At 62.7% G+C, this 18,424-nt stretch overlaps 1 protein-coding gene across 8 annotated transcripts in view; it reads right to left on the reverse strand.

Annotated features, from left to right (window-relative positions):
- The window catches only part of PTPRE (protein tyrosine phosphatase receptor type E), a 112,927-nt gene that overhangs the window by 16,479 nt on the left and 78,024 nt on the right, over positions 1–18,424 (reverse strand). For 5 of the 8 annotated variants that reach the window (XM_056795085.1, XM_056795084.1, XM_056795086.1 and 2 more), the window contains 10 exons: positions 17,926–18,047; positions 13,594–13,693; positions 13,292–13,365; positions 11,571–11,707; positions 8,650–8,740; positions 7,856–7,932; positions 7,542–7,578; positions 7,300–7,397; positions 5,284–5,403; positions 3,660–3,823 (listed from right to left, as the gene is read on the reverse strand). In XM_056795085.1, the coding sequence (XP_056651063.1) occupies positions 3,660–3,823; positions 5,284–5,403; positions 7,300–7,397; positions 7,542–7,578; positions 7,856–7,932; positions 8,650–8,740; positions 11,571–11,707; positions 13,292–13,365; positions 13,594–13,693; positions 17,926–18,040 (1,013 nt within the window). In that variant the 5' untranslated portion in view covers positions 18,041–18,047. Of the gene's footprint in view, positions 1–3,659; positions 3,824–5,283; positions 5,404–7,299; positions 7,398–7,541; positions 7,579–7,855; positions 7,933–8,649; positions 8,741–11,570; positions 11,708–13,291; positions 13,366–13,435; positions 13,544–13,593; positions 13,694–17,925; positions 18,048–18,424 lie in introns of those variants that run through there. The other 3 variants (XM_056795104.1, XM_056795099.1, XM_056795109.1) reach the window with 2 other exon arrangements.

Below are 18,424 nucleotides of genomic sequence, written 5' to 3' on the forward strand. Positions count from 1 at the left end.
TCGGCAGCGGCAGGCACGATGTCCGCTCCCCCCCGTCCCCCCCCCCCAGCTGAGAGCAGAAGCTTCCCGCAGAGCTGGGCTTCCCTGCCATGGTCCGGTGACCAGTCAGAGCCCAGAGACTGGCCCTGCGCCTCCATCGGCAAGGCCTGGCCAGCGAGACAAGGCAGAGGAAGAGCCCCGGCTCCCTGCATCACGGGGCCCTCCGGCTCCCCTGGGAAGGGCCAGCTTGGGCCTGAGGGCTTCCTGGGGACAGGAGGGGAGCCTGGCTCCAGCGGCCGGCAGCTCTGCTGAGGCTCAGATCCCAGGCCGGGGCCAGGCCCGCTGCGGCTGCTACGGGCCCCAGAGCGGCCAAGCTGGAGGGTTTGGTGGGGATCAGAGGCCCGTGCGTGGCCGTTTGGGCTTTTGAAGGAACGCCAAGGAACGAATGACCCCGAGAAAGGGCGTGGCCGCGCCGGACCTCCGGGCCAAAGCCGAGATCCAGGAAAAAACGACCATTGCAAAAGCGCGTTTCTCGTGGGGACGATTCCGAAATCCCCAGGAGATACCGAGTCAACCTTCAAGAAAGAAAGGCCTTGGGGGGCGGGTCTGAGTCCCCCCAAATCCATTCCGCTGCCCTTCCAGCAGCAGCCTCTTCGGAAGGGTCACCCCAGCCTGAGCCTCGATCCTTAGCCGAAGAGCATCATCTGAGAGAGACTCGAGCTGGAGCGTGAGCTCGAGGGAGGGTCGGAGGGATCTCTAAACCTGACTTTGGTTCCCGTCTGTCCGTCTGTCCGTCTCTGTCTGTCCGTCTGTCCGTCCGTCCGTCTGTCCGTCTGTCTGTCCGTCTCTCTTCCCATCTGTCCGTCCCTCCCTCTGTCTGTCTGTCCGTCTCTCCCTCTGTCTGTCTGTCTCTCTTCCCGTCTGTCCGTCCCTCCCTCTGTCTGTCTCTCTCCCTGTCTGTCTGTCCTTCCCTCTGTCTGTCTGTCCCTCCCTCTGTCTGTCTCTCTCCCTGTCTGTCCGTCTCTCTCCCCGTCTGTCTGTCCCTCCCTCTGTCTGTCCCTCCCTCTGTCTGTCTGTCTCTGTCTGTCTGTCTGTCTCTGTCCATCTCTGTCTGTCTGTCCCTCCCTCTGTCTGTCTGTCTGTCTGTCCGTCCCTCCCTCTGTCTGTCCGTCCCTCCCTCTGTCTGTCTGTCTGTCTGTCCGTCTCTCTCCCCGTCTGTCTGTTCGTCCCTCCCTCTGTCTGTCTCTCTCCCTGTCTGTCCGTCTCTCTCCCCGTCTGTCTGTTCGTCCCTCCCTCTGTCTGTCTCTCTCCCTGTCTGTCTGTCCTTCCCTCTGTCTGTCTGTCCCTCCCTCTGTCTGTCTCTCTCCCTGTCTGTCCGTCTCTCTCCCCGTCTGTCTGTCCCTCCCTCTGTCTGTCCCTCCCTCTGTCTGTCTGTCTCTGTCTGTCTGTCTGTCTCTGTCCATCTCTGTCTGTCTGTCCCTCCCTCTGTCTGTCCGTCCCTCCCTCTGTCTGTCTGTCTGTCTGTCCGTCTCTCTCTCTCCCCGTCTGTCTGTTCGTCCCTCCCTCTGTCTGTCTCTCTCCCTGTCTGTCCGTCTCTCTCCCCGTCTGTCTGTCCGTCTCTCTTCCCGTTTGTCTGTCCGTCCCTCCCTCTGTCTGTCCGTCTCTCCCTCTCTTCCGGTAATCCACGTCCATTGTTCCTGCCACACAAGAACCTGGCCGGGCTCTCTGGAGCAGCGAAGCCCCCCTCTGCTTGCTCACTTCTAAGTGAGAAGAGCGGCTCCGGCCAGCCGGGTGAGTGACTCGCCCAGGATCACGCAGCCCGGCCCAGAGGGACACTTTCAAAGAGGGGCCCCTAAAGGAGGGGGGAGGGAAACGCCGGAGGGGGGGGGGCTGGACGGCGCCCCGCAGTACTCTGAGCCGTCTAGTCAGCTTTGGGGCCCCATCAAAATCCTGGAACTAAACCGGGTGTCCCCCAGCGTCACTGGGCCCCTCCCTCGCTGGCCGCCCCTCCCTCAGGCCTCCTTCACGGGGAGCTCCCTCGCATCCTGCCCCTCACCGTGCTGCCTCGGCCGCCCTTCCTCCATCTGGTCTTCGTGGGGGTTCTCGGGTCACCCTGCGGGGCTCTGCCGGTCCCCCCCTCCGTGTCTGGGGCGCCGCGCTTGGCCCCCCTCCCCCCTCCGGCCGCCTGTCTGGGCCGGTCCTGGCTGCCCCCTCTCACCCTCCAGCCATCTACACGTCTACACCTTCCCCCCTCCTACACCATCTACACCTTCCCCCCTCCTACACCATCTACACCTTCCCCCCTCCTACACCATCTACACCTTCCCCCCTCCTACACCATCTACACCTTCCCCCCTCCTACACCATCTACACCTTCCCCCCTCCTACACCATCTACACCTTCCCCCCTCCTACACCATCTACACCTTCCCCCCTCCTACACCATCTACACCTTCCCCCCTCCTACACCGTCTCCACCTCCTCCCCTCCGGCTGCCCCCGCCCACTTTCCCCTCTCCAGAGCCTCCTCCCAGGAGCTCCCACAGTCCTGGCCTCCAGGCTCGCCTCCTCCTGCCTCCCAAGGCCGGACGACAGGCCCCCCGACTCTCCCTCCAGCCGGGCCTGTCTCCTCGCGTCTCGGGCCACAGGCTGGCTGTTCCCGCCGGACGCCAGGGACCGCCCGGCCTCCGTCCTTCTGCCTCCACTGCCCAGAAGAGCTCCCGGAGCTCGGGCTGGAGAGGCCGGAAGGCGGCAAAGGGGGGCCTCCCCAGGGAAGGAGGGGGAGAGGCCGAGGCCGAGGCCGTGGGAGAAGCAGAGGGTCAGAGGGGCCTGTGCAGGACGCCCGAGGAGGCCGAGCCTCTGCGGGACGGAGCGGCCTCCGGCGAGGCCGAGAGCGGCTCGACATTCTACCTTCTCTTTAGTGCGATGCCCGCAGCCGTCGGCCGGGGCTGGCTGCGCCCGTGTATGAGCCGTAAGTGCGGCCCCTCACAGAGCTGGGCCTCCCCCGTGGGGTCACAGCCAGAAGGGGACCCCCAGACGCACTGGGGAGGGGGAGATGGTGGCGCTTCGGGCGAAGACCCAGGAGAGCCGGGTTCGAATCTCGCCTCGTGAGGGAAGCGCGAGGCCTGCCGCACGAGCCGCCCCCTCCAGGACGCCGGCCCGGCGCACGCTCGGGTCCTCCCCGATTTCACGGGGGACGAAGCAGAGCAGCCAGGGGCGCCCCAACGGGAGGAAGCTCAGGCCCGGCCCCAGGCGAGGACAGAAGGGCGCCGCCGAACGGACAGAGAAAAGGAGGGAGACGGGCCAGGCCCACCGGAACCAGAACCGGAGCGCGGCCCGAGGAGCGGCCCGGAGGCTGCCGGATTGACGGGCTCTTCTCTGGCCCATCGACACCGACGCCGTGAGAGACACGAAGGCAGGCAGAAGGGGGACGAGGCCCCCCGGCCGAGCAGGGACACCCCGATCGCTGGGAAGACGCAAAGGGGCTCTGCACCCCGAATCCAGGGAGACGCCCGACACAGAAAGGGAACCCCAAAGCTCGCCAGCCTGGAGGCGTTCCCGGGCTTCCCCGGGGCCTTTGGGGGAGCCCAGCTGAGAGGCCCCCCGACGCCCCTCCGGCTCCAGGAGCCCCTGCGGCTTTGGGGGCTCCCGAGGACGGGGTGCCCTCGCCGGGGGCACCTACCTGCAGTGGACGATGACGGGCCCCGCGTGGGAGGGGTTCAGGGTCTTCACTTTCTTCAGAAACTTGAGCATCCCGATGGGGGTGAAGGGCACCCCGAAGTCGGGCCAGCTGGTGAAGTGGAGCTGCGTCACCAGCCGCGGGGCTTTGCCGCCGTCGTGGAGCTGCTGCGGAGGCAAGGAGGCCCCGCTGAGCCGGGCATCGCGCGGTCTGCTGGAGGCCAATGCCCGCCGCTCGCTCCTGTCCTGGGTAGCACCCACGCGCCAGCCTTGGGCTCTGGACCCTTCCCCCGAGGCCGGCAGGGCTGGCAGGGCCGGAGGCAGGGATGGCGGCAGGGATGGAGGAAAGGAGGCAGGGATGGAGGCAGGGATGGAGGAAAGGAGGCAGGGATGGAGGCAGGGACAGAGGAAAGGAGGCAGGGATGGAGGCAGGGACAGAGGAAAGGAGGCAGGGATGGAGGCAGGAACGGAGGCAGGGATGGAGGCAGGGACGGAGGCAGGGATGGAGGCAGGGATGGAGGAAAGGAGGCAGGGATGGAGGCAGGGACGGAGACAGGGACGGAGGAAAGGAGGCAGGGATGGAGGCAGGGACGGAGGAAAGGAGGCAGGGATGGAGGCAGGGATGGAGGAAAGGAGGCAGGGATGGAGGCAGGGATGGAGGCAGGGACAGAGGCAGGGATGGAGGAAAGGAGGCAGGGATGGAGGCAGGGACGGAGACAGGGACGGAGGCAGGGATGGAGGCAGGGATGGAGGCAGGGACAGAGGCAGGGAAGGAGGAAAGGAGGCAGGGATGGAGGAAAGGAGGCAGGGATGGAGGAAAGGAGGCAGGGATGGAGGCAGGAACGGAGGCAGGGACGGAGGCAGGGACAGAGGAAAGGAGGCAGGGATGGAGGAAAGGAGGCAGGGATGGAGGCAGGGAGGAGGCAGGGACAGAGGAAAGGAGGCAGGGATGGAGGAAAGGAGGCAGGGATGGAGGCAGGGAGGAGGCAGGGACAGAGGAAAGGAGGCAGGGATGGAGGAAAGGAGGCAGGGATGGAGGCAGGAACGGAGGCAGGGACAGAGGAAAGAAGGCAGGGATGGAGGCAGGGACGGAGGCAGGGATGGAGGCAGGGAGGAGGCAGGGACAGAGGAAAGGAGGCAGGGATGGAGGAAAGGAGGCAGGGATGGAGGCAGGGAGGAGGCAGGGACAGAGGAAAGGAGGCAGGGATGGAGGAAAGGAGGCAGGGATGGAGGCAGGAACGGAGGCAGGGACAGAGGAAAGGAGGCAGGGATGGAGAAAAGGAGGCAGGGATGGAGGCAGGGATGGAGGCAGGGATGGAGAAAAGGAGGCAGGGATGGAGGCAGGGATGGAGGCAGAGAAGGAGGCAGGGACGGAGGCAGGGACGGAGGCAGGGACAGAGGCAGGGATGGAGGCAGGGACGGAGGCAGGGACAGAGGCAGGGATGGAGGCAGGGACGGAGGCAGGGACGGAGGCAAATGTGTGCAGATGGACAGGGAGGAGAACGGGGAAAGGCAGACACGGGCACGGAGCAGGCTTCGGGCTCTGGTCCTCGATGGAAGGGCCGGAGGGCTCTTGAGCCGCTCTCGGTGCTGGTCCTGGTGGGGGCCCCGGCGCTGCGCACACTCACCGACTGAATGCAGAACTTGCGGACGGTGTAGTCCACCAGGACGATGCAGTCTTCCACAGAGACGCGGATGTTGCCGTACGTCCAGCAGCCCTGGTCCGGCCAGTACTGATGGCATTTCTCCTAGGAGGAGGAGTGAGGCTGGTGAGCGGGGAGGGCCTGCCAACCTGTGCACGTGCACGCACACACACACGCACGCACACACACACACACACACACACACGCACGCACACACACGCACACACACGTGCGCACACACGCACGCACATACATGCACACGCATACACACATTTGTGTACATACATGCACACACACATGCACACGCACACGCACACGCACACACACACACACACACACACACACACACACACACACACACACACACTTCCGCTTGTCCAGAGCTGGACCGTCCTGCTAACAGTCCTCCCAAGGAACAATCTCTGACCCCAAAGAGGCCTCAGGGCAGCCTCCCTTCCTCTGACACACAGTGAGGAGCCCAGTGGCGGGAGAAGGGACCACGTGCCCATCTCACAGAGGAGAAGGCTGGGGGTCAGGGAGGAGAAACACTCTGGGAAGGGCCACACCAGGCCCGAGGAGCCTCCTCGGCTCTCCCCTCTTTGAGCCCCGCTCCCCAAGGCGTGGGGACCGACAAGTGCCTTCCTCAGCCCAGGGGCCACCTCCTACGGGAAGCCCGTCCTGATTCCCGCCGGAGGCTGGTGCTTCCTCTCCGGCCTGTCTGTCTCTGCGTGTCGGCATCCCCTGGGCCGGAGACCCTTCTGGGGCTTAACGATGCCGGCGGGGGTGAAGCGAGGCCTTGGGCCCCCCCTCTGGGGGCTGCTCCGGGGCGGAGGGGAGGCGCACGCGGGGGCTCGGCACGTGGACGAGTCTTCGGAGGCCCCCCGGAGGAGGGCACCGAGCTGGGGGTGGCGGGGAGCCCATCGCGGCAGCCCTGCTCTCTAGCCTGGGGGGCCCCCAGAGCCGTGCTGAACCCAGCTCCAGGCCCTCCGGGGGGACCCGACGTCCGCGGAGGACGAGGGCGTCGGGCAGGTGACTCATCCCAGGCGTGAGGAGGCGGCCGTGAGTCAGGACACAGCAGTGTGGGGGCTGGGCCGAGGCCGGCCCTGAGCCCCCCCCCCCCCATCCCCCGACACACTCTAGACTCAGACGTGTCCTTGGGCTCGTGCCAGGCTGTGCCAGGCGGGCCTCGGCTCATCGGTGCTTCCAGTCGTCCGAGCCCAGCAGGATGCCCACCGGCTGGGAGGGGCTTCTACAAAGCCGCGCATCGTGGCATCACCGGGGGCATCGCCCCTTCTCTCCGCTGGCCGCGAGCCCGTGTGTGCCCTGTCGTTGGCTCCTTACCCCCTGGGCTGTGGGTGCCCGGAGGGACGATGCCCTTCTTTGTGCCACCCGTGCCGCCTGGCACACGGGGGCACGGAGAAACATGGCGTGCCGGGGCCATGCACTGAAACAGAAGCTTCCTGAGGGTGGGCACGACTGACTGAGGGCTTGCTCTGTGCCACCGGACATGCCCACAGTGACTAAAGCAGAGGGAAGCCCGACCGCCGGAGCTAAGAGCCTGGGAGGGGGAGAGACTCCGATCGGGGGATCCCAGGGACAGACGCGGCGGGCACCCTGAGGCCCGCTGGCCACCCCTCCCCAGGCGGGCACCCTGAAGCCCGCTGGCCACCCCGCCCCAGGCGGGCACCCTGAGGCCGGCCAAAGCGAGACTCGCAGCCTTCTAGGAAGGAGGAGAGAGCGCGGGCAGGGTTGTGCCCTGTGGCACCTAGCCGGCCCCGCTCCCGAGGGGACAGAGCCTGGGCGCCCGGGGACAGGCAGGGGCTCTGCTCATGGGGCCCTGAAGGAGGGTTTCCAATCACAAAGGCTCAGACGGAAGAGAAACCGCCTGCCTTGGGTGTGCCAGGCTGGGGGGCCGAGGAGGGGAAGGGCAAAAGGGGAAGTGGTCGGAGCAGGCGCCTGGGGCTGCAGGGGCGGCCCCGGGCAGGGAGCCCTCGCCCTTACCTCCTTCCTCTCCTTCAGGTTAGTCAGCATGACGATGGTGGCCGACTTCTGCTCCCAGATCATCCTCCAGAAGTCGTTGACCGTCTCCTGCTTGGGGCCTGCGGGAGAGGGAGGGGCAGCGTCAGAGGGCCGGCCACAGGGCTTGGCACCCGCCCGGACGCTGGGACAGGAGACACGGGCTTCAGAAGGGAGGAGGGAGCGAGGGAGGGACAGCCATGGGAGGATGGATGGAGGCTCCGTACCTTGGGCGGCGATAAACTTGTTCTTCTCTTTGTAGCCCTGCGGAAGGAAAGCGGCATTTGTGATTTCCTCCCCATCTCCAGGGAAGGGCCTGCCGAGGGCCCAGACTTGGGGTCCCCTCAGGCCCCTGAGAGGGGACTCCCTTCACCAGTGCTGGTGGATGTCCACTGGGCAGTTATCCCCTTGGAGTGGCCCAGGCCCACCGAGAGTGTAAGCTCATCCCAGGTGCCTTCCTGACCCCGAGACCAACCCGTTACCCACTGTGGCATGTTGCCAGGCAGGAGTGACCCCCAAATACTTATATCGGGAGGCTTACATCTATATAGGAAGCGTTGATGTAGTCTGAGCATGGCACTCCGTCCACTTGGCTGAGAATCACCCTGGAGTGGTCATCTGGAAGGAAAGAAAGGGGCTGCCGTGAAGCCTCATCACCCCGTCTTGGCCTGCTCCCCTGTGGTCCCTCAGGCCCTCAACTGCCACCATATTGAAAGCCCTACACAAGAGGGCATCCCTACCATGTCCCTGCTTCCAGGGCCCGAGGGGGGGGGGGGGAGAATTGGAGAATCACTTTAGACTCTTCAGTCCAGAGAAATGGCCCCTTTCCTTCAACATCCTGAAGGATCTCCCCCCCCCCCCCCCGGGTCCAAGGACTAAGGAAATTGGGGGGGGGATGTTTTTGGGTGGAACCTTCAGCACCCTTTGGATTTTACTGTTGGCCTCCGAAGCCTGTGCTCTTAGCTCCCTGTTAGCCCCATCCACCCTCTGCACCCCAGGACTCTGGCAGGGCTGAAGGTACAGGGATCTGAGCACCCCCAGGCTTCTCAGGCTTCCCGGACCGAAGGCCCCTGGCATGGCAGGACACTGAGGCCCTACAGGACAAGCCCCAGGAAGGCCCCCCCCCCCCCCCCCCCCGCCACCAGAGCCTTCAATGCCACAAAGATGAGATCATTCACCAAGAGAGCTGGTGTCTGCACAAGTGGGCATCAGGCCTGCAGGGCTATGTGGGAGGTTCCAGCGGGGCTGGGGCAGGAGGATCACCCCAGAGGAAGGGCATTGGGCACCAAGACCCCATTACGCACACCAAGAGGACCAAGAGGCTGAGGAGCTTACTGGGGAGAATGTTGGGGTATCTGTTCTTCTCTCGGTTCTCTTCCTTGTTGGCTGTTTCGAACGCTCCTTGGACATGTCCCGAAGGCAGAGACTATGGAGAAAGAGCAGAGTTAGCCCTGTGGTCCTGAGTTCAAACACTACCCAGATCAACCTTCTTTCTGCAAGGAGAGCCTCCTTGAGAGAAACTCATGTCTCCAGAGCGTGCTGCCCCAGCCTGGGGTCTGAGACCTCCCTGGAACCTTCCATCCCCTGGTTCAGCCTTGTCCCTCCCCATCCCATCACCTAAATGGGGAACGGACCCAGAGAGGTTTTCCCAGCTTACACAGAGAATAATCAGGGACAATTAGATGGTGGATGGAGCCCATGGAAGGCCTGGGTTCGAATCCAGCCCTTGCCACTGACTGGTTGTGGAGCCTTGGGCAAATGATTCATTCATGTCTTTATTCACCAAGAAAAGGCCTAAAAGTGATGGGCATGGGGGGGGGGGGTGTTGTGTATCTCATGACAGGGGTCAGGCTCTGCCCCCAGGAGAGGAAACCACTTGGTGCAGAAAAATACACAGAAAACAAATTCAAGATAATTGGGGAGGGTGGCATTAGCAAATGGGTGGGTGGGGGGGGTCAATCAGGAAAGATTGGAGCCTCTCTGCCACCCCTCTGCATGAGGAGAGGATTCTGGGCCAGAGGAACCTGTGATGTGGAGCCCAGGGGCCCTCCTGGGCAGTGGACTGGACACTGGGCCGCAGGGCCCTTCCAGGGAAGGCTGCATACCCTGGCATGACCCTCTCAGGCCACCCTGGCACAGAGGGAGATGCTGCCCGGTTCAGTGCTCCTAACTGAGATGGGCACAGGATAGGGGGAGCACCAGCAAACCTGGGAGGAACGGCTCCTCTCCACACATGTAGGGGAGGTGGAGACAGACACAGAGACAGACAGACACAGATCAACTGACAGACACAACACTGAGAGACGTAGACACAGACCAACAGTTAGACAGAGATACACACAGACACAGACAGACAGACAGACACAGATAGACATAGACACAGAGACACAGACATAGACACAGACATAGATACATACAGTCACAGATACAGACAGACACATACAGACAGACAGACACATACATACAGAGACACAGACAGACAGATAGATAGACACAGACAGACATAGACAGACAGACACACAGACATAGATACCGACAGTCACAGATACAGACAGACACACAGACACATACATACAGAGACACAGACAGACATAGACACAGACAGACAGACACAGATAGACATAGACACAGACAGACACAGACACACATAGACAGACAGACACAGATAAAGACAGACACACAGACACAGACAGACAGACACAGACAGACAGACACAGACAGACAAACAGACACAGATAAAGACAGACACACACGGAGAGACATAGACACAGACAGACACAGATAAAGACACAGACACACACAGACACAGACAGACAGACACAGATAGACATAGCCCCAGACAGACAGACACATACAGACAGACAGACACAGACAGACAGAGACACAGACAGACAGATAGATAGACACAGACAGACATAGACAGACAGACACACAGACATAGATACCGACAGTCACAGATACAGACAGACACACAGACACATACATACAGAGACACAGACAGACATAGACACAGACAGACAAACAGACACAGATAAAGACACAGACAGACACAGACAGACAGACACAGATAAAGACACAGGCACACACAGACACACACAGACACAGACAGACAGACACAGATAGACATAGACACAGACAGATAGACACAGACACAGACAGACAGACACAGACACAGACAGACGGAGCTCCCTGAGGACATGGGGGCAGGAGCTGATCGAGATCTCTTGGGCTCCAGAGCTGGGAGCCACCCAAAGGTCATGGGGCCCTGCTGGCTGATTTTACAGATGAGGAAACTGAGCCCTGGAAGGCATGTCTCGTCTTGACACCTTCCCACCTCCTGGGTTTGGCCAGTCCTAACAAGGTGGTGGGAGAAGTAGGGCTGTGTGTGCCTCTCCTTGGGGGTTTGGGGCTCCTCTCTGGCCCACCCACGGGTGCCTCTCAGCCTGACTAAGGGGGGAGGGTCAGGTCACAGACATGCTAATGAGGAGCCCCCGCAGGAGAAGCAAAGGCCCCCTCGGCCCCCTCTCCTGGCTTCCTTCTCCAGGGGTGCCTTCCCCCTTGGGTGCAGGCCTGACCCCCTCTCCTGGCTTCCTTCCCCAGAGGTGCCTCCCCCCTCGGGTGTGGGCCTGCCCCCCTCTCACTGGCAGGGCCCCTGGGGGGCAGGGCCGGCGTCTGTGCCGAGAGGCCGGGCTGCCATCTTGGGTCTGCGGAGCCACAGGGGAGGCGGGTCACGTCTCCTGGACGGCCTCCGCTTCCTGGAGCCCCACACGTATGGCCGCAGAGGAGAACGTGGCAGAGGGAAAGCAGGCTCCGCTCCCTGGTGTGACCCTGGGCAAGTCCCCTGCTTTGGCCCCCGAGTGGCTCTAACCGGGGCTCCGAGAGGCCCATTCTGGGGGTGCCCAGGCGCAAGACGTGCCCCTGGGGAGACTTTGCCAGCAGGGGGGCCCCTGGCGCTCTCCCCTGGCTGGGGGTCCCCCATCTTCTGGCCGGACCCACCGAGGAGCAGAAGGGAGGTCCCCGGACACCCAGGTACGAAGGACAAGTTCCCTCGGCCAGGGGCTCAAGGAGCCGTGCTAGGGGCCCCCAAGGAGTCCCCCAAAGAGCTGGGCTCGGCGTCGGGAGCTCCGCTCGAACCTCGGCCCGGCCCTGGACGGCCCGCGAGACCTTGTCCCAGTGGCTTCCGCCCCTCCAGCCTCCACTCAGCTCACTGCGGAATGGCGGCCGGATGGAATCGGGGCTGGGAAGCGGCCACTTACATTGAACTCTTCCCGAAACCTCTTACAGTCGTCGGCGGAGCGAAGGCGGATCTCCTCCTCCAGGTGCTCCACCGGGATCGGGAAGTACTTCTTGGGCCCCGACGGAGACTTGCTCAGCAGCATCACTCTCTGTTGTTCTGTCGGGGAGGAAGTTTGGGGGAGCCGTGAGCCCCCCGGTCTCACACCGCCCACAGGGGGCCCCAAAAGGAGCCCCAAGCACGGCCCGGAGGCAGCCCAGTGTGGAGGGGAGCGCCAGGCCTACCCAGCAGGGATGGGGGAGCCCCTTCTGGGGGTCCTCAGAAGGCTGGGGAGACATGAGGGGCAGCAGCGCCCCTCACCTCAGTCACCCCAGGGGGGCCTCCAGGGCCTGGCCCACCCCCTCACTTGACAGATGAGGAAACTGAGGCCAGCAGAGGGGGAGTGACCAGCCCAGGGACAGCCAGGCCGGACGGCTCTCCTGGGTACCACGGCCACTCGCAGGAGGCCTGGCGCAGCTTCAGCCGCGGCCCTCCCTTCTTCCCCTTCTTCCAGGGAGCTGGGGACGACGGCTAGGAAGTGGGGGTGAAGGCTGGGCCTTGCCTAGGCTCTCCGGGGCCAGGACGGGCACAAATGAGGAGACCCCCATCCCTGCCAGGCCGCCACGTTGGACACGGAGCAGGGAGCCCCTGAGGGCTGGCAGCAGCACCCAGGCAGCCGGGCCGGGCTCACGGCTGCCCCCGTCTTGGGGGGCTGACTCGGAGCAGCCCTCGGGCCAGTGAAACGCCCCCCCGAGTCTGCCGCACCCCCAAAGGGAGCCGAGCGGGCCGGAGGCAGCTGTTTGAGGGCCCCGTTTTCCCACCCGTCAAATGAGGGGCCCGACGCGGGGCGCCCCTCGGAGCACCTGGGCCCGCTCTGAGGATGCTGGGCCGGCTCGCTGAGGAGAGCCTCTCCGAGGGGCCGGCCAGGGTTTAGGCGAGATGCATGTTACAGGAAGCTGCAGGCACCGCAAAGAGCCAGCCCCCAGCCGTGGCTTCATAGGAAGCGTGTGTGGGTGAGTCATCGGGCCTCTGAGGCAGCCCGTTAGAAATGCCCGGCCCCCCCATTTCCCTGGGGCTCCCAGGCCGCCCACCCCCTGACTCCCCAGGCCCCCCAGATCTCCCTGGGGCTCCCAGGCCCCCCCACCCCCTGATTCCCCAGGGCTCCCAGACCCCCCACCCCCTGACTCCCCAGGCCCCCCAGATCTCCCTGGGGCTCCCAGGCCCCCCGGATCTCCCAGGGCCCCCTGGCCCCCCAGCCTCCTTAGCCTCCGCTAAGCTGCCTCAGCCCCCCCAGTCCTCCCAGGCCCCCTCCCCAGGCCCTCCAGGCCAAGTGGGCAAGAAGGGCCGACTTCAGCCCCAGCTTCAGAAGGGGGAGGAGTGGGGCGCCTGCCTCCACCCTGAGAAGCCCCCCAGGCTGGCCTCGGCACCCAGGACGGGCTCTGGACCCCCAGCGCCCCCTGACAGCCGGCTGCCCGGCACACCCACAGGCCTGCAAGGAGCCACCCACAGTCTCTCGGGATGCCTGAGGGACCATCTGAGACGATGGGGGGCAGCAGCCTGGGAGGGGGCTCTCGGCCCCCAGAGGCATTCCAAAGCAGGCACGGCACCCATGGGTGACAGCCCGGGCATGTGGAGAGGCCCCGAGCGGCCCAGCCCGGCCTCCAGGGTCCCAGGCAGGGCAGCCCGCCAGGCCCCCGCAGTTACCTTGCTCCTCCAGGATGCCATTGGGGATCTTCTTGTCGTTGGAGCTGACCACGGCCTTCCTGTGTCTCCGGAACCTGCGGGGAGAGAGGCTGTGAGCGGCCACACGGCGCCCCCGAGGCCGGGCCCCCCACGCCAGCCACCCACCAGGTGAGCCGGCTGAAGCTTTTCCTATTCATGGCCGCGGCCGGCCCCGAGCATCGCCCGTCTGCCCGGCGGCCCAGGAGTGACTGCCAGCTCTCGCTTCCTCATTAGATCATATCAGAGCGAGCCCCGGCGGGCCCACGTCACGGGCGGACGCCTACCTCAGCAAGTAGCTGCCCGCCAGCACGCACAGGATGAGCAACAGGACCAGCACCAGCGCGCCGATGATCAGGGGCTGCGAGGGGCTGACATCTCCAGGGTCTGCGGGGAGAGGGAGAGACGGTGCACCTGGGGAGGGTGCCTGATGGAGGAGGAGGAGAGGAGGAGAGAGAAGAGAGAAGAGGGGAGAGGAGAGGAGAGGAGAGGAGAGGAGAGGAGAGGAGAGGAGAGGAGAGAGAAGAGGGGAGAGGAGAGGAGAGGAAGAGAGAGGAGAGGAGAGGAGAGGAGAGGAGAGGAGAGGAGAGGAGAGGAGAGGAGAGGAGGGGAGAGGAGGGGAGAGGAGGGGAGGGGAGAGAGAAGAGGGGAGAGGAGAGGAGAGGAGAGGAGAGGAGAGGAGAGGAGAGGAGAGGAGAGGAGAGGAGAGGAGAGGAGAGGAGAGGAGAGGAGAGGAGGGGAGAGGAGGGGAGGGGAGAGAGAAGAGGGGAGAGGAGAGGAGAGGAGAGGAGAGGAGAGGAGAGGAGAGGAGAGGAGAGGAGGGGAGAGGAGGGGAGGGGAGAGAGAAGAGGGGAGAGGAGAGGAGAGGAGAGGAGAGGAGAGGAGAGGAGAGGAGAGGAGAGGAGAGGAGAGGAGAGGAGAGGAGGGGAGAGGAGGGGAGAGGAGGGGAGAGGAGAGGAGAGGAGAGAGAAGAGGGGAGAGGAGAGGAGAGGAGAGGAGGAGAGAGGAGAGGAGGGGAGAGGAGAGGAGAGGAGAGGAGAGGAGAGGAGAGGAGAGGAGAGGAGAGGAGAGGAGAGGAGAGGAGAGGAGAGGAGAGGAGAGGAGAGGAGGGGAGAGGAGGGGAGAGGAGGGGAGGGGAGAGAGAAGAGGGGAGAGGAGAGGAGAGGAGAGGAGAGGAGAGGAGAGGAGAGGAGAGGAGAGGAGAGGAGGAGAGAGAAGAGGAGAGGAGAGGAGAGGAGAGGAGAGGAGAGGAGAGGAGAGGAGGAGAGAGGAGAGGAGAGGAGAGGAGAGGAGAGGAGAGGAGGAGAGAGGAGAGGAGGGGAGAGCAGAGGAGAGGAGAGGAGGAGAGAGAAGAGAGAAGAGGGAGAGGAGACGAGAGAGAAGAGGGGAGAGGAGAGGATGCTCTGGCCCAGAGAAGAAGGCATCCCCTCACCACCCATGGGGGCCAGCATGAGGGGGAGCCCGTGCTGGGACCACTCTCCTTTGGGGCAGCCGCCCGACTGCCCAGATGCTCCTCCGCATCTCCCTTGGGTGTAGGACGGTTGTGTGTCACCTACAGGGCAGGTTGGGGCGGAAGACCCAAAGGCCAAGCCGGGGAGCCCCACTTCTGCGGGAGGGGCTGCTCTACCATCTGGGGCCCCTTGGGGAAAGGAGAGCCCTGGGCGCTCCCTGAGAGGCTGAGTCACCTGGAGCCGAGCAGGCCCACTTCCCAGCCAACAAACCCCGACGTGTCTGGACGGAGCGCTGAGGCGGCTGCCCAGCTCTGGGGCCTCTGGCAGACATTGAGGCGCAGGTGTGCAGGATCCAGAGGAAGGAGGGGAGGGAGGGCACCTCACGTGAGGGAAGCAGCCAGAAGGAAGGCCAGCCTCCCCTTCAATCACAGCGTCCTCCCCCCGGATCCTCACCCTGCCTTGGGAGGAAGAGCCACGGTTACCCTCATTTCACATGGAGGGAAACAGAGGCAAGCAGAGAAGAAGGGACTTGCCCAGAGTCACACCGCTAGCGAGGGACTGAGGCTGCCCTGGGACCGGCTCTCCGGGCACTGGAGACCCCCCCCCCCCCCCAGAGCCTACAAAATCACAGGCTGGTTCTCGCTTTGTCAGTCAGCTCCAACTTTTACTTAGCCTGAGCTTAGTCACCAGCCATTTCCCTGGATCAGAAGGAAACGTGGCCATTAGATCTGTGGGCTACGGGCTCTGGTTGGCCATGCAGCTTGTGGAGGCCGAGCATCTGGGGGAGAGGCTGAGGATCCAGGGGAGAGGCTGAGCACCCCAGGGAGAGGCCAAGCATCCTGGGGGAGAGGCTGAACATCCTGGGGAGAGGCTGAGCATCCTGGGGGAGAGGCTGAGCACCCCAGGGAGAGGCTGAGCATCCTGGGGGAGAGGCTGAACACCCTGGGGAGAGGCTGAGCATCCTGGGGGAGAGGCTAAACACCCCGGGGAGAGGCTTGAGCATCCAGGGGAGAGGCTGAGCACCCCAGGGAGAGGCTTAGGACCCAGGGGAGAGGCTGAGCATCTGGGGGAGAGGCTGAGCATCTGGGGGAGAGGCTGAGCATCCTGGGGGAGAGGCTGAGCACCCCGGGGAGAGGCCTTGGAGCTGGGGGTGGGCCAGGAGGCTTCCCATGTTATTTCCCACTTCGGCATTTGCAGCCAGTCTGGGGAGAGCCTTGGCTGAAGAGAGTTGGGGAGGTGCACCCAGGAAGGGCTCGAGAGGCCAGAGGGAAGATGGCGGCCATCCGGACATGAGGTGCCCAAAAGCCCCAGACACAGAAATGGCAGCACGAGGAGATAGCCCCCTGCGCCCTCTCCTCAGGGTGTCTGGCTTCATTGACACCTTCTGGCTGACCCAGTGTGGCTCCCTCCCCGAGTGGGGGCCGTGACGCATGTGGAGCCCCGCCGGCGCCCCTCACTCTGTGACAGGGTCCGGCTTCCTTTGGAGCAGAATGGACCCCAGTGGCAGGAGGTGGGGAGGGAGCCTGGCTGCGATCATCTCCACTGGAAATCCTCTTGGCTTTCTCAGCCCCAAAGGGGGGTCAGGGAGGCCTGAATGGGGCCCGAAAGAACAGGAACAACAGTGCTTTGGGGCCTGAGAGGCCTTCCTAGACATTCTCTTGTGTGACAGGAAGGGAAACTGAGGCAGAGAGGCATCCCAGGGCCATCAAGCCAGTTAGAATGAGAATGTGGACCCCAAGTCTGTCTGTCTTTCTGCTTGAGGCCCTACACGCCTCAGCTTCCCTTGGCACGGGCAGTCCGAGAGAGTTCAGGACCCTTCAGCCGGACAGGATCTCCTTCCACTGCAATTCGGGGGCTGGCCAGGGCCCGAGCAGGCCGCTCACCCCCGCCCAGACAGTGACTGTGCCAGCCCTGGGGGAAGCAGATGACCCTCGTGACACTCCCGTGGCTGCCTGGCCCTGAGGCCAGCCCACATCAAGGCCAAGTGAAGAGAAGAGCAGGCGGGGCAGAAGAGGAGAGAAGCCGGCCTTGGGGAGGAACTCAGGCGCTCAGCTTGTCTGAGAACTGTGTGTGTGTGAGTGTGAGTGTGTGTGAGCATGTGTGTTTGTGTGTGAGTGTGTGTGAGTATGAGCGTGTGTTTGTGAGTGAGTGTGAGTATGTGTGAGCATGTGAGTGTGTGAATGTGTATGAGTGAGTGTGAGTATGTGAGTGTGTGAGTGTTTGTGAGAGTGTGAGTGTTTGTGAGAGTGTGAGTGTGAGAGTATGAGTGTGTGTTTGTGAGTGTGAGTATGTTTGAGCATGTGAGTGTGTGTGGATGTGTATGAGTGAGGGTGAGTATGTGTGTGTGAGTGTTTGTGAGAGTGTGAGTGTTTGTGAGAGTATGAGTGTGTGTTTGTGAGTGACTGTGAGAGTGTGTGCGAGTATGAATATGTGAGAGCGTGCATGCGTGTGTGTGTGAGAGAGCATGTGAGTGTGTGCATGTGTGTGAGTGTGTGTGTGAGAGACAGACGGCGAGAGAGAGAGAAGGAACACACTCACAAGGACACACACATACACAGACACTCACACACACACACACACAGATACACACACACATTCAGTGTCTGTGCTAGAGTCAAGCAGTATTTGAGCACAGGTCTGTCTGTGAAAGGTAGGTTAGAGGCAGACTGCACAAGGTCTTTGATTTTATCCTAGAAGCAATTGGGAGCCATTGAAGGTTTCTGAGCAGAAAGGTGCCATTCTTCTAAGTTCTAAGTTCTAAGGTGGAACTTAGGCCTCAGCAGGATTCTTTGGGCAGCTGCACAGAGGAAGGATTACAGGGGAGGCTGAAGGCGGAGACCCTGTTCCACAGAGTGATCCCCCCCCCCCCCATAGGAACAGGGCTAACACAAAGGCTCTGGGTCAGAGCCTCGGCAAGGGGGCTCCAGGACAGCACCCTTTAAAATGCCTTCATAGCCACCAGCTCTGAAAAGCAGCTGGTCTGCACATGAATGATGACTCCTCTCTTAGTTAATGCCCCCTGGCTACTGCTCTGGAACACATCACTTCTGCTCCAGCATCTGCTCCTAGGAGGAGAACTCACCTTTCCCTGAGGTTGTTCCCGAGGGCAGGACGGAGAGGTAAAAGAGGGAGCATTGCATTGGGGGTGTCTGCAGGAGGAGGACTTACCTGGAGCAGTCTGATTAAAGGAGGGACTGGTCTCGTTGCCTATGGAAGCCCCAGTGGCAATGGAGGTGAGCGCAAAACTAACACCCAACAGCAGGGGCTGACCCAAGGGTTCCATTGTGGATCTGCAAAGCAATCCAGAAGATGCAGAAAATAAGTCACCGAGAACCCTGGCAGCCACAGAGCTAGGCTTTCCCATGGAGGGAGTCTGGGCTTCACTGACCCAACTCTGCAGAAGAAATGGCGGCACTCCAAAGCCATACACCCAGGAGGCTGCAGCCTCTCCTATTACAATTGCAATGGCAGCCCACCAAGCCCTGCTTGGTTTAACATGCCAAGGAAGATGCCGCAGACCACAGTGGCCAATGATGGAAGATCATTTTTCCTTTTCTTCCCAACACTGAAGGCCAACCAGAGTGAGAAAGACTTGTATTTTTTTTAAATCAAGGACTGAATTGAGTTTTACAGCTACATTGTTTAAATAATTTCATTTAAGACAAAA

This window comes from Monodelphis domestica, chromosome 1 (assembly GCF_027887165.1).
Source record: "Monodelphis domestica isolate mMonDom1 chromosome 1, mMonDom1.pri, whole genome shotgun sequence".
NCBI classification, from domain to species: Eukaryota; Metazoa; Chordata; class Mammalia; order Didelphimorphia; family Didelphidae; genus Monodelphis; species Monodelphis domestica.